This window comes from Podarcis liolepis, assembly GCF_965112155.1.
Source record: "Podarcis liolepis genome assembly, chromosome: 18".
NCBI classification, from domain to species: Eukaryota; Metazoa; Chordata; class Lepidosauria; order Squamata; family Lacertidae; genus Podarcis; species Podarcis liolepis.
Window position 1 is genome coordinate 9,506,391 of NC_139572.1, and position 18,334 is coordinate 9,524,724.

General features: G+C 43.8%; 1 protein-coding gene across 2 annotated transcripts in view; it reads right to left on the bottom strand.

The window, feature by feature from the left end:
• Positions 1-14,905, bottom strand: part of ABHD8 (abhydrolase domain containing 8) — a 44,579-nt gene extending 29,674 nt beyond the window's left edge. The window contains exon 1 of one of the 2 annotated variants that reach the window (XM_083483993.1): positions 14,798-14,905. In XM_083483993.1, the coding sequence (XP_083340119.1) occupies positions 14,798-14,831 (34 nt within the window). In that variant the 5' untranslated portion in view covers positions 14,832-14,905. Of the gene's footprint in view, positions 1-474; positions 813-14,797 lie in introns of those variants that run through there. The other variant, XM_083483994.1, reaches the window with a different exon arrangement.
• Between the last annotated feature and the right edge of the window lie 3,429 nt (positions 14,906-18,334).

Sequence of the window (18,334 nt, forward strand, 5' to 3'; positions counted from 1 at the left end):
ACACAGAGATAGAGACCTCCTGCACGCATCCTGACCTTGCTTGGATATTGCCCTTTCCAATGCATGCGTTGGAAGCTTGGGGGGGTGGCAATTCCCTCCCCCCCCCTTTAATGGCTCCCTGGCCAGCTGCAGCAACCTCCTGCTGAAATGGCAACGCACCTAATTATTCTTATTTTTAGCAAGAACCGCGCGCAACCCGCAGAGGACAAGCCGCCCGGTGCCTCCGCTGCCACCGAACCGACAGGCAAACAAGCCCTTGTTGTTGCTATGCTTTCAGTTGGCTCGCCTGCAAAGCTCCTTAAAGCTTTGCAAATCCTGGCTGATCTCTTCGGCTGCTTTTTCCCAGGCTCCTTGGCCATTTCCCTTCCTCTTTGCACAGAACCTCCCCGCGCCTCCATTTCCCTTCCCTGGAAACGCATTGCTCAAAGGACTGGTGCAAAAATATAAACGCATATGAAATCAGAGCATCCTCACCTCATTTATCCGCAAGGACCAGTCAGGCTCCGCGAGATGGCAAAAGATGGTTAAGAGAAGGAAGGAAGGAAGAAGGAAGGAAGGAGCAGGCTCGATATGTCTGGGAACCGCATGCAACCTTCCCCTTACCCCACCCCAAACCAACCCCCTTTCTGCTGCTGCTGCTGTGATTCTGTCCAGCTGACACTGCCCCCCCCCCCGTGAGAGCTATAGGGATTTCAGCGCGAGGTTTCCTTCCTGCCTTCAGAAATTCACCTCTGCAAACGGGGAGGAGGGGGAAGAGGAGAGTTAAGCCTTTGCCTGCACATCAAATCCCTCCTTGTGGGAGGAGGGTCTGTGGCACATGACGGACAGGTGGGAGGGGAGGAGGAAAAGCAGCGGGGGGGGGAGAGGAGGAGGTTTATAGGACAACCCCCCCCCCAGCAGGTGTGCTGGCGGGAGTAAGGCTGAACAGAGGTGTCAAAATCATCTTTCCCCCAGTTTAAAGCTGTTCGTTTTGGGGTGTGTTTTTTTTAAAAAAGGCCTGCATGAAAATTCTCATCAACATTGCATGCGCAATTGCAATTGAATGCACACATTTTATTTTTAGAATTTTTTATTGATTATTTTAACATAACAAATTATTTCAGCAATTGTATTCCCCCCCCCATTTTCCCCCTTCCCTCAGTTCCTCTGTCTGATTTATTAACACATAGGGTTCTCTGCATATTATAAAAAGGTAATGATCTCTAAATTATCCATCTATTACGTTAACAAATAAATTTGTGTATGTTTATTCAAAACCTGCCAAGGAGTCCAATTCATTCTGTTGTTTCTTTAAGTGATTTGTAAAGGGTTCCCATTCTTCTTTAAAGTCACAGTTGTCCTTCTCACGTAATTTATGCGTCAATTTTGCCAGTTCCACATAGTCCATCAATTTTTCTTGCCGCTGTTCTTTCGTCGGGGTTTCTTCATTCTTCCAACCTTGCGCTATTAAGACTCTTGCTGCCGGCGTCGCATGTTGTTGTTGTTTAGTCGTTTAGTCATGTCCGACTCTTCGCGACCCCCTGGACCAGAGCACGCCAGGCCCTCCTGTCTTCCACTGCCTCCCGCAGTTTGGTCAGATTCATGTTTGTAGCTTTGAAAACACTGTCCCACCATCTCATCCTCTGTTGTCCCCTTCCAGGGAGTCTTCTCTTCTCATGAGGTGGCCAAAGTATTGGAGCCTCAGCTTCAGGATCCGTCCTTCCAGTGAGCACTCAGGGCTGATTTCCTTCAGAATGGAGAGGTCTGATCTTCTTGCAGTCCATGGGACTCTCAAGAGTCTCCTCCAGCACTAGAATTCAAAAGCATCCATTCTCCTTTGTGGTGGCCTTAGCTTAGCCAGATCATTTTGCATAGGCTAGGCCAGGAATTCCTCTGCAGCTTGTAATTATCTCTCCACATTCCAAATAATCAAAACCCTACCATTTATTAATTTCTAAGGTTTAGGGGAGTCCCCACAAATCTATAACATGCCCCCTTTAGCCCAGACCATTAGTGCCACCACACCTGCTGATAGGTAGCACACTTTCCTCTTCTTCTTCTGCCCAGCAGACCTAGAAATCCTCCAGCCCACCTTCCTGGCTTTTCCCCCCTAACTAAATTTGTCTTTCAAAGAGTTATGATTCTCTCCACTAAAAATAAATGAATTCTGCCCCATATATCTAGGTCTTTTTAAATTTCTTTCCAAGTCTTCATATAATTATCCTTGTAGATATTATGATTGCCATTAACCACACTCCCAAATACGTTACTCTTTTCTCTCTTTCCCAGCCGATAATTTCCTCTAATTTCCTGTTAAGGTGCTCATCCATATTCTTAACTAATGTTTTAGTTTTACCTTTGCTTATTTTAAAGCCTGTCAATTTTCTGAATTCGTTTATCTCCTTTACGAACTCTCATATGCTTTCTAAGGGTTGTTCCAAAGTTAATGCAACAAAACACCACCACCACCAACTGGCTTATAAGTATAAAACATGTATCTTAACAAGTTCCATGTGCAATAAAGTTGTACGTTTATCCACTCCATGTTTACAGTATCTCCAGGCTTTGTCTTGCACATGGCACCTTAGTATGTTTGTTGCTTGAATGGTTACAAGTCTATCTCTATTCTAGCTATTATTCTAGTAAATTTGGTTTTATACTTATAAGCCAGTTTGTGGTGGTGTTGTTTTGCTGCATTATTATTACTGTCACCACATTTGATACTTTGTGTATATACTGTTCCAAAGTTAAGACTATATCGTCCGTGAAGGCTTTAGTTTATAGTTTTGTCTGCCCACTCTTATTCCCCTAATTTTATCATTGTTTTCTTATATTTTACAATAAGATTCTAAAGTAAGAATAAATAATAATGGGGAGAGCGGGCACCCCTGTGTTGTTCCTTTCATGATATTACAGTTTTCTGAGGTAATACTGTTTACTTTAATATGTGCCCTTTGTTCCTTATAGATAGGCCCCCTTTGGCCTGACATCTTCTTATGTCTGTATGGAGCCTCCAGGTCCCGAGGCAGTCTACCTAGATGATTATGTTCTTAGGGATATTTGGCCACTGTGAGAACAGGATGCTGGCCTCAATGGCCCCCTGTTGGCCTGACCTCAAGGTTTGAGCCCCCTTCTGGCCTTGCTGGGGGTTGGGCTAGATGACCCTCAGGGGTCCCTCCCAATTCTCCAGTTCTGTGATGCATTCCATCAAAGCTGAAAAGCTTTCCAGATTTTACAAATGCAGCTCTGTAGCCCAAGTAGTGATTTCACATAGTGTGGGTTGCTGGGGCGGGGGAATGTTTGCAATAATAAGAATAATATTCCCATATATTAGTGAAAATGATATGGAGAAATTGCATCTTGTTTAAGGGAGGGGGAACTGTTCTGTATTAAAAATGTGTGCATTAATAATTTAAAGTACAGATAGCAAGAATGTATAAAACCGTCTCAAATATATGTTGGAAATGTAAGGAAAAAGAAGGGACTTTTATCACATGTGGTGAGATTATAGAGAAATTTTAAAAAATTGGGAAATGATATATAATGAGTTGAAGAAAATGTTCCAATTAACATTTGTAAAAAGGCCTGAAGCATTTTTGTTAGGGATTGTAGGGAAAGACCTGCCAAGGAAAAGGAAGAATATATTTATGTATGCGACACCGATATCTTGGGCTCCATGATCACTGCAGATGGTGACAGCAGCCACGAAATTAAAAGACGCCTGCTTCTTGGGAGAAAAGCAAAGACAAACCTAGACAGTATCTTAAAAAGCAGAGACATCACCTTGCCAACAAAGGTCCGTATAGTTAAAGCTCTGGTTTTCCCAGTAGTGATGTATGGAAGTGAGAGCTGGATCATAAAGAAGGCTGATCGCCTTAATTTGCATTACTTTCTATGGGAAAACGCGCCTTGGTTTTGGAACGCTTTGGTTTTAGAACGGACCTCCGGAGCGGATTAAGTTTGAGAACCAAGGTAGCACTGTAATCTTTTAACCCAGCTAAAATGGGGAAGCTTTAGACTTTCTGTCACTTTTTTTAACCCTCCTGACTCACCCCCATGTACCTAAAAAATGACATTACATTGCAAGGGTCAGCAGAAGCCGCTATGAGGCTGCTAACATCCCACCCCCAACCTTGTGACAGTTTTAGACCTTGCCCTGGTTACCAAGAGGTAACTGCTGGCTTTGCAAGATGAGATAAAATAGTACTGTTGCAGGGAAACCCCCTCCCTCAACCATTCAGTTTGTACAAACACAACACACTCACACACGACATACGCGACGCTTCTGTTATAAATTCTAGAAAATCAGCCGTACATCAGATTTGTACCGTTCCACTTTTATTTTACACCATGAAGGAACGACTATCAAAGGGGGGAGACTTGACACAAGGCAGCCAACATGTCCGCAGTGTGCCCTACCCAGTTGGCATGCCAACCTTGATGGTCCTAGACAGAAGATCATGACACTCACAAAGGAGCTGCCTATGGAAGTGGATTCAGTACGGACTGAAAAAAAGTGACCAGCCCTTCCCTCTGGGGGCAGGAAACAGTGAACTCCTCTTTGTCCTCAGGGATGTAATCATGGGGAGGGGGAAAGGACGAACCCGCCAGGTGACAAGACACTCAGGTTACCACAACTCCTCCCTGAACCCCTCCTCTTTGTGATGTGTCAATGATGTAGTCATGATGTAGTTATGATGTAGTCCTAGGGGTGTAGCATGGGGGATTAGTAGCTAATAAAAGTTGGGGTCTTCTTTTGTTCAGGGCTTCCATCTTGTTCCACCTGGTGGCAGGTGGGAGTCCTGTCGCGACACTCTTCAATAAAGACCAAGCTAGAGGGATCGCTTGTTAGAGGGATCGCTTTAGCTAAACGCTGATAACCGATAGAATCGGGAGGATCCAAGATGGCGTCGTTAGTGGTAGCTCTATTTTGTGCTCCGCGTTGATATATAGATTTATTAGTATTTATCAGCTCTTTTAAAGCTTTTTTTTTTTTCTCTTCTCCTCTCTTTTAACCGAGCTTAGCAGTTTTAAATTATCACTCTTTTTTATTAACTGCCAAAGGCCTATTTTTATCCAAAGGAGGCTCAGCAAGCCGCCCTATCTTCACGAAGCTGGTAATTAGCAGACGGGGGAGGCCAACTACTCCTTTGGAAGGACGCCGAGCTTTTTATCTATAAAAAAAAAGGGAAGGAATTGAAGCTGCTATAACCCCAAGAAACACAAGGCAAGTTCAACCCGATAATTATTACAAGGGATTTTTGTTTTCTTTTTTCTGCTTCGTTATACTGCCTAGCTACTTTACTGGTTACGTCGTGAGACTGTTGAATGAGGGAGAAAGACCTAGTTGAATTTTAAACGAAACAAGGCACAGTATGGAAGCTTAAGACCAGTAATATTTTCTAACACTTTAAATGACTGATACCTCACAAGCCCCGATGTAAATTGCTGGAGAAACTAAACAGGTTGGAGAGGTTGGAGAGGTTCAGGAGGCAACTTCCATAAACTTCCATAAATCGGCACCTCTGCTACTGTTTACTCCAGCTTAGAACAAAAGATAAGCCGCCGGTAAGCAAGCACCCCCTACTATACATCCATATATACCCATATACCCACTATGGTCCTCACCAGGAAAAATTACAAGGACCAAGGAATTCTGCCTAATTCACCACAGAGGCCGATGGAACGACGAAGGAGACAAAGTAAAATTACCAGCTACTTTCCTCAAAAAGACTCGAGCAAGAGAACTCAGAATGAGAGTATCCTAGATGTAGCTATGCCTTTGCCACTCACAGTGTTGGATTGGTCAACACAGCTAAAGGACTTGCAAACAAACAACAAGAGGACAAACCATCCAACAAATCTGGCCCAAGAACTTGCCATAGCAGAGAATGCTACAAAGGCTAACACAGCCAACACACCCGATGCCAATCCTCATTTGTCACCGCTGGAACTTGGAGGTAATCTTTCAACCCATTGGTTGAAAGCCAATGACTGTGGAATAGAAATGTGGGGTGATTATCTTCAGGAGCAGATATACCAGATCTCTAAGGATCTCCTTAACGTTAAAAAATTTTTAGCGATAACAAACGGGCTGCTCCTGACCCTAGTGGATAACTTCAAACAACATGTGAGCGCTTCAGACCAGAATACAAATCCCCTAGCCAGGCCGGATCCACCACTCCCCAGCAAACCCCGGAGGAAAAAAGCTGAGCCTAAGATGAAGAAAAGCAAAAACATGAAAAACCTAAGGCGGCTTAAGACAACTCACCGTACCTGTAAAAAATATTGGCAGAAGCTCTTTAACCTTCTTCCATCCCTTTCCACAAGTGGAACAAACAAATCCAACTCGAGTGCCATCAAAGAGATACGTAAAGTAGATACACCCATAAAAGAATCTAAATCAAGTTCTGAAGAATCAACACCGAGCCGGGACAAAGGAACTAATCCATCTGCAGTCATATCGCCCCAGAGTCCTCTCATGGCCAGCACAGAATCAGTAGACAGAGGTGAGCAGGCGACCCAAACTATTGAGGGGAACCACTCCTCCCAAGTTCGACAGATGTTGTGTCCCAAAAGAGAATGGAGTTTAGTCCTAATCCCACAAAAGCTTGTCTTTGCTAATTACCCTAAACCGCCTAGATTTTATGCAGGGTTGGACCGTATAGGCCACTTTTTGTCCATTATAAGTGGCATTTTACCGGGGGTAGTAAAAGCAACTGACATAGCCGCTATAGAGTATCTACATCAAGATGATTGCTCGGTACGAGCATTGATTACTTTTTTAGATCATAATCTGGCCAGTTTCATTTTTAGAGCTAAAAACCTATTCAAAAAAGAAAGAATAGTCCTGTTAAGAATATTTGAAAATAGAGCACCTGCAACCTCTCTGATAGGGCCCAAGAGCACAGGAGTGGAAGTTCACAAAAGGGAAAAAACCAACCACCAAAACCATCGAAATAGAAAGCATAAGCTCCAGCAGGATCATCCCCACCAAACAGCACCAAATGAAAAAAAGGAAGCCTCACATCCAACTGGCGTCGGGCCTCTCATGTGGGATAGTGAGGACTCCGTTTGGGAGGAAGAACTCTCGCTGATAAAGTGATTCTGGTCACTGCATTCTCCAGCTCAAACTGAGATCCTGAAAAGATTTGATTTACTTCGAAGCAGACTAGAAAAAAAGGATGATCATGGTGAGACAATGAAGGACCCTTATGTGCAGCCCATATCTCCCAAATGTCTGGTGGATAAGAAGACAGTGGGAGGCACCTTCAAATGTGTAGACGTGGAATTACAATCAGAGCCCCCTGTGATGTACAATAAAGTAAGACCAAAGCAAGGTGTGAAACCTCAAAGCTCCTGGCACAGCTATCTTAAATTGTCTCCGAATGAATTAGCTTCCCCCCCAACTCCAAAATCTAGCCCCAAATCACCAAGAAAAGAGGATCACTACACTCTCTCCAAGCAGCCAGCCTCGAAAAGAACCAACGGGTGTGTTTTTTTAGACACCAAAGAATTGCTGGACATGGTGGTGACATAGATCCAGCTCCCCGAAGGGCCCGGGGCCTAAAAGTGCTGTCTTGGAATATCGCGGGTTGGCACGCCAAGAAAAATAATCAACAATTTTTGTGTTACCTTAAGCAATTTGACATCATCTTCTTGCAGGAGACATGGCAGAATGACCCTATATTTCTTAATGGGTATAACTGCCACTACCTGCCTGCCTCTCCATCTCAAAGGGGCGGCAGATCTAGTGGTGGCCTAGCTTGCTTCATTTCCACGGAGCTAGCGCACTCTCTAACAGCCCTACCCAGCTGCAATTCCTTAGCAACAGCCGCTCTACTTAGCTTCAAGAGAACTATTCTCTTGCTGGTCAATGTCTATATTCCCCCAGGCCAAAAAAAACCCGTTGTTAAGGCTACATGGGCTGAGCTAGAGGCGTTTTTAGAGCCTCTCGAATCTACTTACCCGTCTGCCCTGACTATTGTGTGTGGAGACTTCAACGCTCGTATAGGAACAGATGACAACAGTCTATACACTCATTTCAACCAATTTATGGACCCTGAAGAACAGACGGATATTGGCGCGACACGTCTGTCCAAAGATAGTAGAAGTAATTTCCCAGGTCTCTGCTTAGTGCAGGCTGCTAGACGGAGGGAACTGCTGATATTAAACGGCAATATAGAGGGGGACCGCCCCGGGGAATATACCCATTTCTCCAAGGCTGGGGGAAGTGTTATAGATTATATCTTAATCTCAAGATTTGCTCACAGCTTTATAAGGAAGTTTCAAGTGGGCCATAATACTCTGAGTGATCACCTACCTCTAATTTTAGAGCTTGCAGGTGGGCCTTTTGACTATTCTATTGCCGAGCCACAATATATACCTTCTGTAAATTTGGATATACCTGCCCCCAAAAGACTCAAATGGTCCCCAATATTGAATGAAAACCTAACCCTCCTTCTTCAGTCAGTGGAGTTAAAGCTTATTCGCTCCGCTATTGTATCAGGAAATTCAGCAGCTGCGATTATGGAACGCTTTAAATTACTCTTGGGAAGATTGAAACCCCATTTAACAACAGTGATACATAGCTCCGCTACAAAGAGGGCAAAGGACGGAGCTAGCTGGTTTGACCTGGAGTGCAGGCAAACAAGGAGACAAATGAGAACAGCCTACCGGAGATACAGGAAATCAGGGACTGCCCTCCTACTTAATGCCTATATTTATCTGAGACGGTCGTACAAACAATTATTAAGGAGAAAGAAACTGGAAGCTGAAAGAGCCGCATGGCACAGGTTGGTTAAGGCATCGCACGAGAAAGATACTACTTGCTTTTGGCGAACCATATCTGGTCTACTGGACCAGGAGCGTACTAATTCCATCTGTACAGTGGAACCAATGGAGTGGTTGCGCCATTTTCAATCTTTGTTCTATGACCAGGAAGCCCAACATTACAAACTATGCATTCAACTGGAGGACCTACCTCATTGGCCAGCAGTAACTGCGAAGGAAGTTGAGAATTTAATCGCACAATTAAAGAACAACAAGGCCCCAGGGAATGATTACATCCCTGCCGAACTTCTGAAGTCCAACATTGGCTGGTGGGCCCCCCTGCTGGCGTCTTTATTTTCTTGGATCGACTCAACGGGTTTACTCCCAGATGGTTGGACTGAGGCAATAATTATCCCAATCTATAAAAAAGGACCCATGACAGATCCGGCGAGTTATAGACCAATCAGCCTTCTGCCTATACCCAGCAAACTATATGCCAAACATCTTTATACCAAGCTAACTAGCTGGCTGGAAACTGAAGCTATTCTAGCGGAAGAGCAAGCGGGTTTCAGGCAAGGCAGATCCACCATAGACCATTGCTTCACCCTAGCCTATTTAATTGACAAATATGCCAAAAAATCCCGTGGGGTGTTATATGCAGCCTTTATCGATCTAAAGGCTGCTTTCGATTCAATTCCACGTGTAAGACTCTGGGATAAATTGAGCACCTCTAGCATAGACAAAAGACTATTATTTCTGATCAGCTGTTTATACAAAGACACGGTGCTGCATGTAAGAACTTCGTTAAATGGCCATCTTATAGGACCAGTTCCTGTCAGTAAGGGGGTCAAGCAAGGCTGCATCCTGGCTCCAGTTTTATTCAACATCTACATCAATGATATGGTTAACTGTTTGTCATCTCCGGACTTCCACGCCCCCAAACTGGCTGACAAAGCAATATCAGTGCTTTTGTACGCTGACGATGCGATACTCCTATCTCGAACAAGAATAGGCTTAAATAGGCTCATAGGTGAATTCTCAGCATACTGTAGGAGAGAGCAACTTGCAATAAACTATCAGAAAACCAAAATCATGGTTTTTGCAAGGAAACACAGACAGTACAGCTGGAGGATGGATAACCAGTCAATTGAACAAGTCAAAGCCTTCAAATATCTGGGTATCGTTTTCCAGTCGACCGGGTCCTGGGATGTCCACCAAAAATGTGCCAAAGAAAAAGCTGCTCAAAGCATCAAGATGCTGTCCCGCTTCTTCTACACGAAGGGGGGCAGATACATCCCAGCAGCCCTTGAAGTTTTTCAAGCAAAACCTCTGGCGCAGTTACTGTACGGGGCGCAAATCTGGACGGGGAACCATTGCTCCAGTCTTGAAACTGTCCAGTCCAAATTTCTAAGGCAGATACTCGGTGTCCCCTCCTGTGTTCCAAACGCAGCATTACGACTCGAGGCCTGCCTTCCATCTGTGGAAACGCGGACCTGGCAGAGAACATTTAATTATTGGCTTCGTCTTAATCTGAATCCTCCTGGTCTACTGCCGTTAGTAATGCAAGACCCTCACAAAAGCAAGTGGTTTAAAACTGTGCATCAAAAACTCCTTACATGCGGTCTGCACTCACAGTCCCTACTATCAATGGGCCTCATTAAAGCAAAGAGTCTAATAGGCCAGCGCCTGAAAGACATTGAACGACAAAACAACCTGACTATCTTAAAGAAACTGTGCCCATGGTATACCTACTTTCCTCCTTCTCATTTTGACTCTCCAGCCTCATATTTGTCTAAACTAACCATCCCAAAATACAGACGTGCCTTTACATTGGCTAGATGGGATGTTCTTCCCTCTGCTGTACTCGAAGGGCGTTACCAAAAGACTCCATTTGAAAAACGACTCTGCCCATGTGGAGATGGTAACACGGAAACAGTGTCCCACGTCCTTCTTTCTTGCCCCCTTTACAAAGACCTAAGGAACGAAATTATTACTCCACTCATTCTCTCCAACCCCGGCCGTTCACCAGACATTACACTGTATTTTCTATTATCTGATACGGATAGTCAGATAACAGAGAAGGTCGCGAGGTACATCGAGAGAGCTGTGAAATTGAGGGCCACCATCTGAGTGACAGACCTGTTTACCCGACGGACCTCCTTTTGCCTGTTCTTTTCTTCCTTTTATCCCCATTCTCACTTTTAACTCTTGTACAGCTGTGGCCTGTTGGCTTTGCTAATAAAGTTTTGATTTGATTTGATTTGAACCGATAGAATCATAGTAAAGACTAACCAATGTGTTTGAAGTGGGACCTGGGAGAAGAGACGGTGGAAGAGGACTGGAAAAAATTTAAAGACTATTTACAGAAACGTTATAAATTGTATGAATGTTAGGACTATGCACAAATGAGAGTAATATGGCAGCAGTAAACCTAATGTAAGATATATGAGATTAGGTGATGTGTAGAAAAATTGTGAAATTTGAAGAAACACTATGTTCAAATTTAGCAGGTTAATTTATGATCAAAATATTTATAATTTGGAATTGGATATCTGAGAATTACAAAATAAGATTGGAAGTAAGGTAATAAATTGCTGTATTTAACTATATGATAGAGAACGCAGGGGAGGGTGATGTGAGGAAGTCCAAAGATCATGAAAGTATGACTTATGAACATTTGTAATCTTTTTTCTTATCTTTTATTCTTATTCTTTTTATTCTTATTTTCTTATATAACTTTACTCTGTACTTCTTTGTTTTTCTGTAGCTTTGTTGTTATTTTTGTTGTTTAAAATTGCAATAAATATTTATATAAAAAAAAGTGTATAAATTTGTGATACCTGCTGTGTAGCTTTTGTACAGGACTTGATATCCCTCTGTGTTCTTACTGCAGTCCAGAAAAATGCTTTCCACCACTCGTGTGATCATTTGACTGGTCATCCCAGTTCTGGACCTTTATTCGTAACAACAATGTCTGAAATGAGGTGGGAGAGAGAAATTTAGATAGTTCTTAAAGGAGCAAGATGGTTTCTGTTATGTACTGAAGTTCTCACCCTGGGCCAGCAGGGGGATACTGTAGATAGTTTTCACTCAGGTCCACATATGCAAATAAGGAATTGGAAGTGACGTTCAGTGATTGGATAGTTACAGAAAGTTGTTACTGTTGCTTTGCAGTTGAGCTCTATATAAGCAGGTTGGTTGAACCTTCAGCCCAGTTCTGTTCTGGTTCTGTGAATAAACAAGAGCTGTCTGAAGAATCGCTGTGTCGTCTGATATGTTCACCCACAACTTAACAGTTTCCAAGTAGAAGGAAAAAATAATTGAGAAGATTGGGGAAGGGCTGTAGTTCAATGACAGAACACCTGCTTTGCATGCAGACAGTTCCAGGTTCAAACCCTGGTGAGATCTCCAGGTAGGGCTGGAACAGAAACCCCTGCCTGGGTGGGCTAACCAGCCTCATATAACCAAGATACTTAAATCTACAAAAGTTGCTCTCATCAGAAAAGAGGACTTGGGACCACAAAGCAACAGACCAGTTCTTTTTTCCTTTAGCCCAGGTAAAATGCTTCTGACGTCGTTTCTTGTTCAGGAGCGGCTTGACAAGAGGAATACGACATTTGAAGCCCATCTCCAGGATCCGTCTGTGTGTGGTGGTTCTTGATGCACTGACTCCAACCTCAGCCCACTCCTTGTGAAAGTCCCCAACTCGTCTGAATGGTCTTTTCCTGACAATCCTCTCCAGGCTGCGGTCATCCCTGCTGCTTGTGCACCTTTTTCTTCCACGCTTTCCCCTTCCGCATAACTTTCCATTAATGTCCTTCGATACAGCGCTTTGGGAACATCCAACTTCTTCTGCAATTACCTTTTGAGGCTTTCCCTCCTTATGGAGGGTCTCAATGACGGCTTTCTGCACAACTGTCAGATCAGCAGCCTTCCCCATGATTGTGCTTCCTACTGAACCAGACTGAGAGACCATTTAAAGGCTCAGGAACCCATTGCAGGTGCTATGGATTGAATAGCTACTGCACCTTTCCACAATATTCTAATTTTCTGAGTGAAATATACTCAGAGTTGAGAGTGGATTTCAAGCTCTTTATTCAGCTCATAGTGGTGAGAAAGAATGGAGTTCCCCCAGAATGTCTGCCTTATATACATCATTTACACAATGGGTCCCACGTGATTGGCTAATTCCAGGATTCTCCTGTAGGCCAATTAGGTTGCAGATTCCTGTCCACCTGGAGTTGGATTGGGTGGCTCCTGTGGACCAATCAGACTGCTGCATTCTGGATCCTATTTTTCTAGGACCAATCAGACTGCTGCCTTTTGGATCCTATTCCACTCAGTGCATAACACTGAGATTTGGGGTTTTCATCAGCTGTACGCCATGACCATCACAATGATAACAAATCAAGGCTTGACATATCTCGCTTTGCATGTCATTAGTCTATCTCATAGAATCATAGAATCATAGAGTTGGAAGAGACCCCAAGGGCCATCGAGTCCAACCCCCTGCCAAGCAGGAAACACCCTCAGAGCACTCCTGACATATGGTTGTCAAGCCTCTGCTTAAAGACCTCCAAAGCAGGAGACTCCACCACACTCCTTGGCAGCAAATTCCACTGTCCAACAGCTCTTACTGTCAGGAAGTTCTTCCTAAGGTTTAGGTGGAATCTTCTTTCTTGTAGTTTGGATCCATTGCTCCGTGTCCGCTTCTCTGGAGCAGCAGAAAACAACCTTTCTCCCTCCTCTATGTGACATCCTTTTATATATTGGAACATGGCTATCATATCACCCCTTAACCTCCTCTTCTCCAGGCTAAACATGCCCAGCTCCCTTAGCCGTTCCTCATAAGGCATCGTTTCCAGGCCTTTGACCATTTTGGTTGCCCTCCTCTGGACACGTTCCAGTTTGTCAGTGTCCTTCTTGAATTGTGGTGCCCAGAACTGGACACAGTACTCCAGGTGAGGTCTGACCAGAGCAGAATACAGTGGCACTATTACTTCCCTTGATCTAGATGCTATACTCCTATTGATACTCCTATTGATACAGATCTCATATATTAGTTTCACCTTTTAAGTTGAATTACTGAAATAAATGAACTTTTCCACGATATTCTAATTTTTCGAGTTTCACCTGTCATTACTGCATGAAGGGGTTAAGACCATAGAGCAAGCTGTTCTGCCAGACTTAGCTCACCTTGGGAAGGACCAGGTAATCAAGGCTTTGTTCCCTTCCAGTCTACCTGACTCAGCTAGGCAGGTTACTCCAGCGTAGCCCCATGGCTCTCACAAACTGTTCTTGTGTTTCTATACCAACAATTCAGGAACTTTCGCCACTAAGCCAAGTTTTATTGCCTGTGCAACTGTATGAAATCTGACCTTTGAAGAATTTGTAAGTAAACCATTCTTAACTTATCATCATGCGGTCTTTTCCTAGGCTGGGGGGAAGAGGGAAGCATTGGCATTTACAAGGGCGTATTTTAAAGGTCTAACGGTCTATTCTTCCACATACGTATTTTGTGTACACACACACGGGTTGTTAGGGATGTGGGTGGCGCTGTGGGTTAAACCACAGAGCCTAGGACTTGCCGATCAGAAGGTTGGTGGTTCGAATCCCCGCGACGGGTTGAGCTCCCATTGCTCAGTCCCAGCTCCTGCCAGCTTAGCAGTTTGAAAGCACGTCAAAGTGCAAGTAGATAAACAGGTACCGCTCTGGCGGGAAGGTAAACAGCGTTTCCATGCACTGCTCTGGTTCGCCAGAAGTGGCTTAGTCATGTTGGCCACATGACCCGGAAGCTGTACACCGGCTCCCTCGGCCAATAAAGCGAGATGAGCGCCGCAACCCCAGAGTCGGCCACGACTGGACTTAATGGTCAGGGGTCCCTTTACCTTTTTTACACGGGTCGTTCCCTCATATTTGAGAAGGCAAAATCTAACAGTCCCTCGGATCTGTATCTGGTGATGTGGATCCATTATAAGTCAGAAATTAGAAGTGAAGTGTGTACAGCTGGAGAAAAGCCAAGAGAAGCCAAAGTGAATAGAATTACCTGGGGATTGGGAAAGCTTTGCAAATCTATCCATTTCTGTTTTTCTCCGTTTCTCATTCTTTCATTCTCAATGTTCCACATTTCCACCTCAGTTTGCTATTTTGAAGTGGAGGGGAGGAAATGTTGTTTTCTGCTGCTCCAGAGAAGCGGACACGGAGCAATGGATCCAAACTACAAGAAAGAAGATTCCACCTAAACATGAGGAAGAACCTCCTGACAGTAAGAGCTGTTGGACAGTGGAATTTGCTGCCAAGGAGTGTGGTGGAGTCTCCTTCCATGGAGGTCTTTAAGCAGAGGCTTGACAACCATATGTCAGGAGTGCTCTGGTGGTGTTTCCTGCTTGGCAGGGGGTTGGACTCGATGGCCCTTGTGGTCTCTTCCAACTCTATGATTCTATGAAATCCTCATGAGACCCCACAAGCGTTTTGTGTGAATGAGTCCTTTCTCTCTGAATCTATTGTCGATCTCCCTGGGGCAGAGTTTTAGTGCTATTTGAAAAGGGAGAAAAATGTCCATTTCACTCTTCTTCCACCAGAGGGCTGTTGAAGGACATTCTATTTTCTCTGTGATTCGGTGTAAACATACAGCAGTCAGCAGCAGCTTTTATGCTAAGTAGCCTGGGGGGGGGGGGACGAAAAATGAAAATAAGATAAATGATTCTGTAATTCTGGATTGTTTCTCTCTTGTTCCTTTCCCCCTTTCTTTCCACGTTCAGCCCAAAAACCCAGATGACAGCAGCAGAGGGATGAAACAGCTGGAACCACAATTGTATAATTTGTTGAGACATTAGGAAGAAAAGGGGGGAAGGGGGGGAGGTGGGGGGTTTGGGTGGTGATATTTCTATTTTACTTACTATATGTAGGGTTTGGTGTCAGTGTCGCTTGTGCAGGTTCTCTTTTTAAAAAAATAATAATATTTATTAATTTTCCAACAAATTGAACACAACACTACAAAAAACCAAAAAAGAAAAAACATGCACTCATACAGTACAATAATAATAGAAAAAACAACAACTGCAAAACATTAACATACAACTAACAAAACAAAACAAAAACCATTTAAAACACAGTCCAATTTCAATATTTTATCCTTCTTTCACTAATTTCCATGACCTCCTCACACCTCCCTTTTTGTATTCCACTTCTATTGATTGTTTCAGCAATTCCTTTCCATCTTCCTCTATTTTCTATTCTATAATTGTCTTAACACACTCTAACCTTATTTTCCCCTTTAATGCTCTAATAATCTATTTATACTTAATTCCTTATAACATTTCTACTACAGCCATATAACTTCATTCCAACATTTTTCTAACATTCATTAATTTTACAGTATTTCTGTATATAGTCTTTAAACTTTTTCCAGTCTTTTTCCACCGACTCTTCTCCCTGGTCTCGGATTCTGCCAGTCATTCCCGCCAATTCCATGTAGTCCATCAACTTCATCTGCCATTCTTCCCGGGTGGGTAAATCTTGTGTCTTCCAATATTTCGCGATGAGTATTCTTGCTGCTGTTGTTGCATACATAAAGAAAGTTCTATCCTTCTTTAGCACCAATTGGCCGACCATGCCCAAGAGGAAGGCCTCTGGTTTCTGCTTGTACAGATTCTCTTTGCTGCTCACTTGTGGTCCTTTGGTGGTGAGAGAGGTTGGGGTTGGCCTAGGGTGTGGTTGTTTGTTTGTGATTTGCTGTGGTGGTCTTTGTTTTCGTGTGTGAGTGGGGCGGGTGGGTGTTTTGGATCCGGTTAGCCATATTGATTTGTATGCTGTTGGTGGATTCTTGTCATTGTCTTGTTGGGCTGTGTATGTGATAAAGGGGAGCCATACCGACGACGTGAAGGTGTCTTCTTTTATTTGTCCCCATGTCAGTTTCAGTTTATTGGTTAATTTTTCTAGTAGGGCTGTTTCCCATACTATTTGGTCCATGCTTACTCCTGACAGGTCTCTCCAGTGTCTGGCTATGGTGTTTCTGGCTGCTGAAAGTAGGTGGGTTATGAGTTCTTTGTGGTGTAAGTGGGCATTGTTGTCTTGTGTTACCGGAAAAATCCGAGGGCTCCCTTGGACAAAAACAAAGACACCAACCAGGATAACTTGGAGCAAAACAGTGGCCTGTAGGCATGGCCTTTATTGAACTGTTGCAACAGGGTGTTCCCCTCACTTGCAAGAGAGAGGAAAGACCCAGAAAGATGGTGTGCAAGACCTTATGAAAACTTTTGAAATTCCCAGGACAGTAAGAGCGGTTCAGCCGTGGAACGGTCTCCCGTGGGAGAAACCCAGGAAAGGGGTTGAGTAAAAAGCGCGTTGTGAAACACATGTTATTCATGCTTACTGGCATGCTCCGTTTTTGGGAAACGGTTGCGCTTCTTGGCCCTGATCTCACCCCAGCCTTTCACAAAGTGGTGTCATCCAGATGTTTGGGGCTAAAGCTGTAGTCTTTCCCAGCCCCATCGTCGAGCTGCAAAGGCTTGAAGCTTGCAGCGCCTGGGCTCTTATCACATGGCTGTCCCTTAAAAATTAAATTAAAACTTTAGACTTGCTTGTGGTTCGTACGAACAACGGAAACTGTCTTAGAATTAATCTAGCCCAGGACTGTCTGCCCTGACTGGCAGCAGCTCGCCAGGGTTTCAGGTTCTCTCAGAACTAAAAAGGTAAAGGGATCCCTGACCATTAGGTCCAGTCATGGCCGACTCTGGGGTTGTGGCGCTCATCTTGCTTTATTGGACGAGGGAGCCGGCATACAGCTTCCAGGTCATGTGGCGAACCAGAGCAGCGCACGGAAACGCCGTTTACCTTCCCACCAGAGTGGTACCTATTTATCTACTTGCACTTTGACGTGCTTTCAAACTGCTAGGTTGGCAGGAGCAGGGACAGAGCAACGGGAGCTCACCCCGTCGCGGGGATTCGAACCGCTGACCTTCTGATCGGCAAGTCCTAGGCTCTGTGGTTTAACCCACAGCGCCACCCACGTCCCTTCTCTCAGAACTACCTGTAGATTAACCACTGTATGTTCTGCATTCAAAGCAGCTGCCCTGCCACCAAACAACAGAACTTCCCCATTTATGAAAGATTTAGAAAACTTATTGATTAGAATATTTGTGTGAGATTGTATAGGAAAAATACGGAATAACAGATACAATCTTGCTTAAAGTGTAGATAGGAAGTGCAGTGTAAGCGATGGAAGTCAATGAAATTTTATTATTGAGATATTTGTAGGATAAATTTGGAAGAAATTCTTCCAACTTTTCTTCTTCTTCTCTTTCTTTTTTCTTTTTCTTTTCTTCCTTTTCTCTCTTTTGTTCATTTTTTATATATGTGTGCTTATCTGAAATATATATGTATGTACAGTATGTATTTGCAATATGTTGCTTATATTTTGTAATAATTATGTTAAATAAATTAATAATAATAATAGAAAAACAACGGAACTTCCCCATTCTGAATAAGGTTACAGTGGTACCTTGGGTTACATACGCTTCAGGTTACATACGCTTCAGGTTACAGACTCCGCTAACCCAGAAATAGTGCTTCAGGTTAAGAA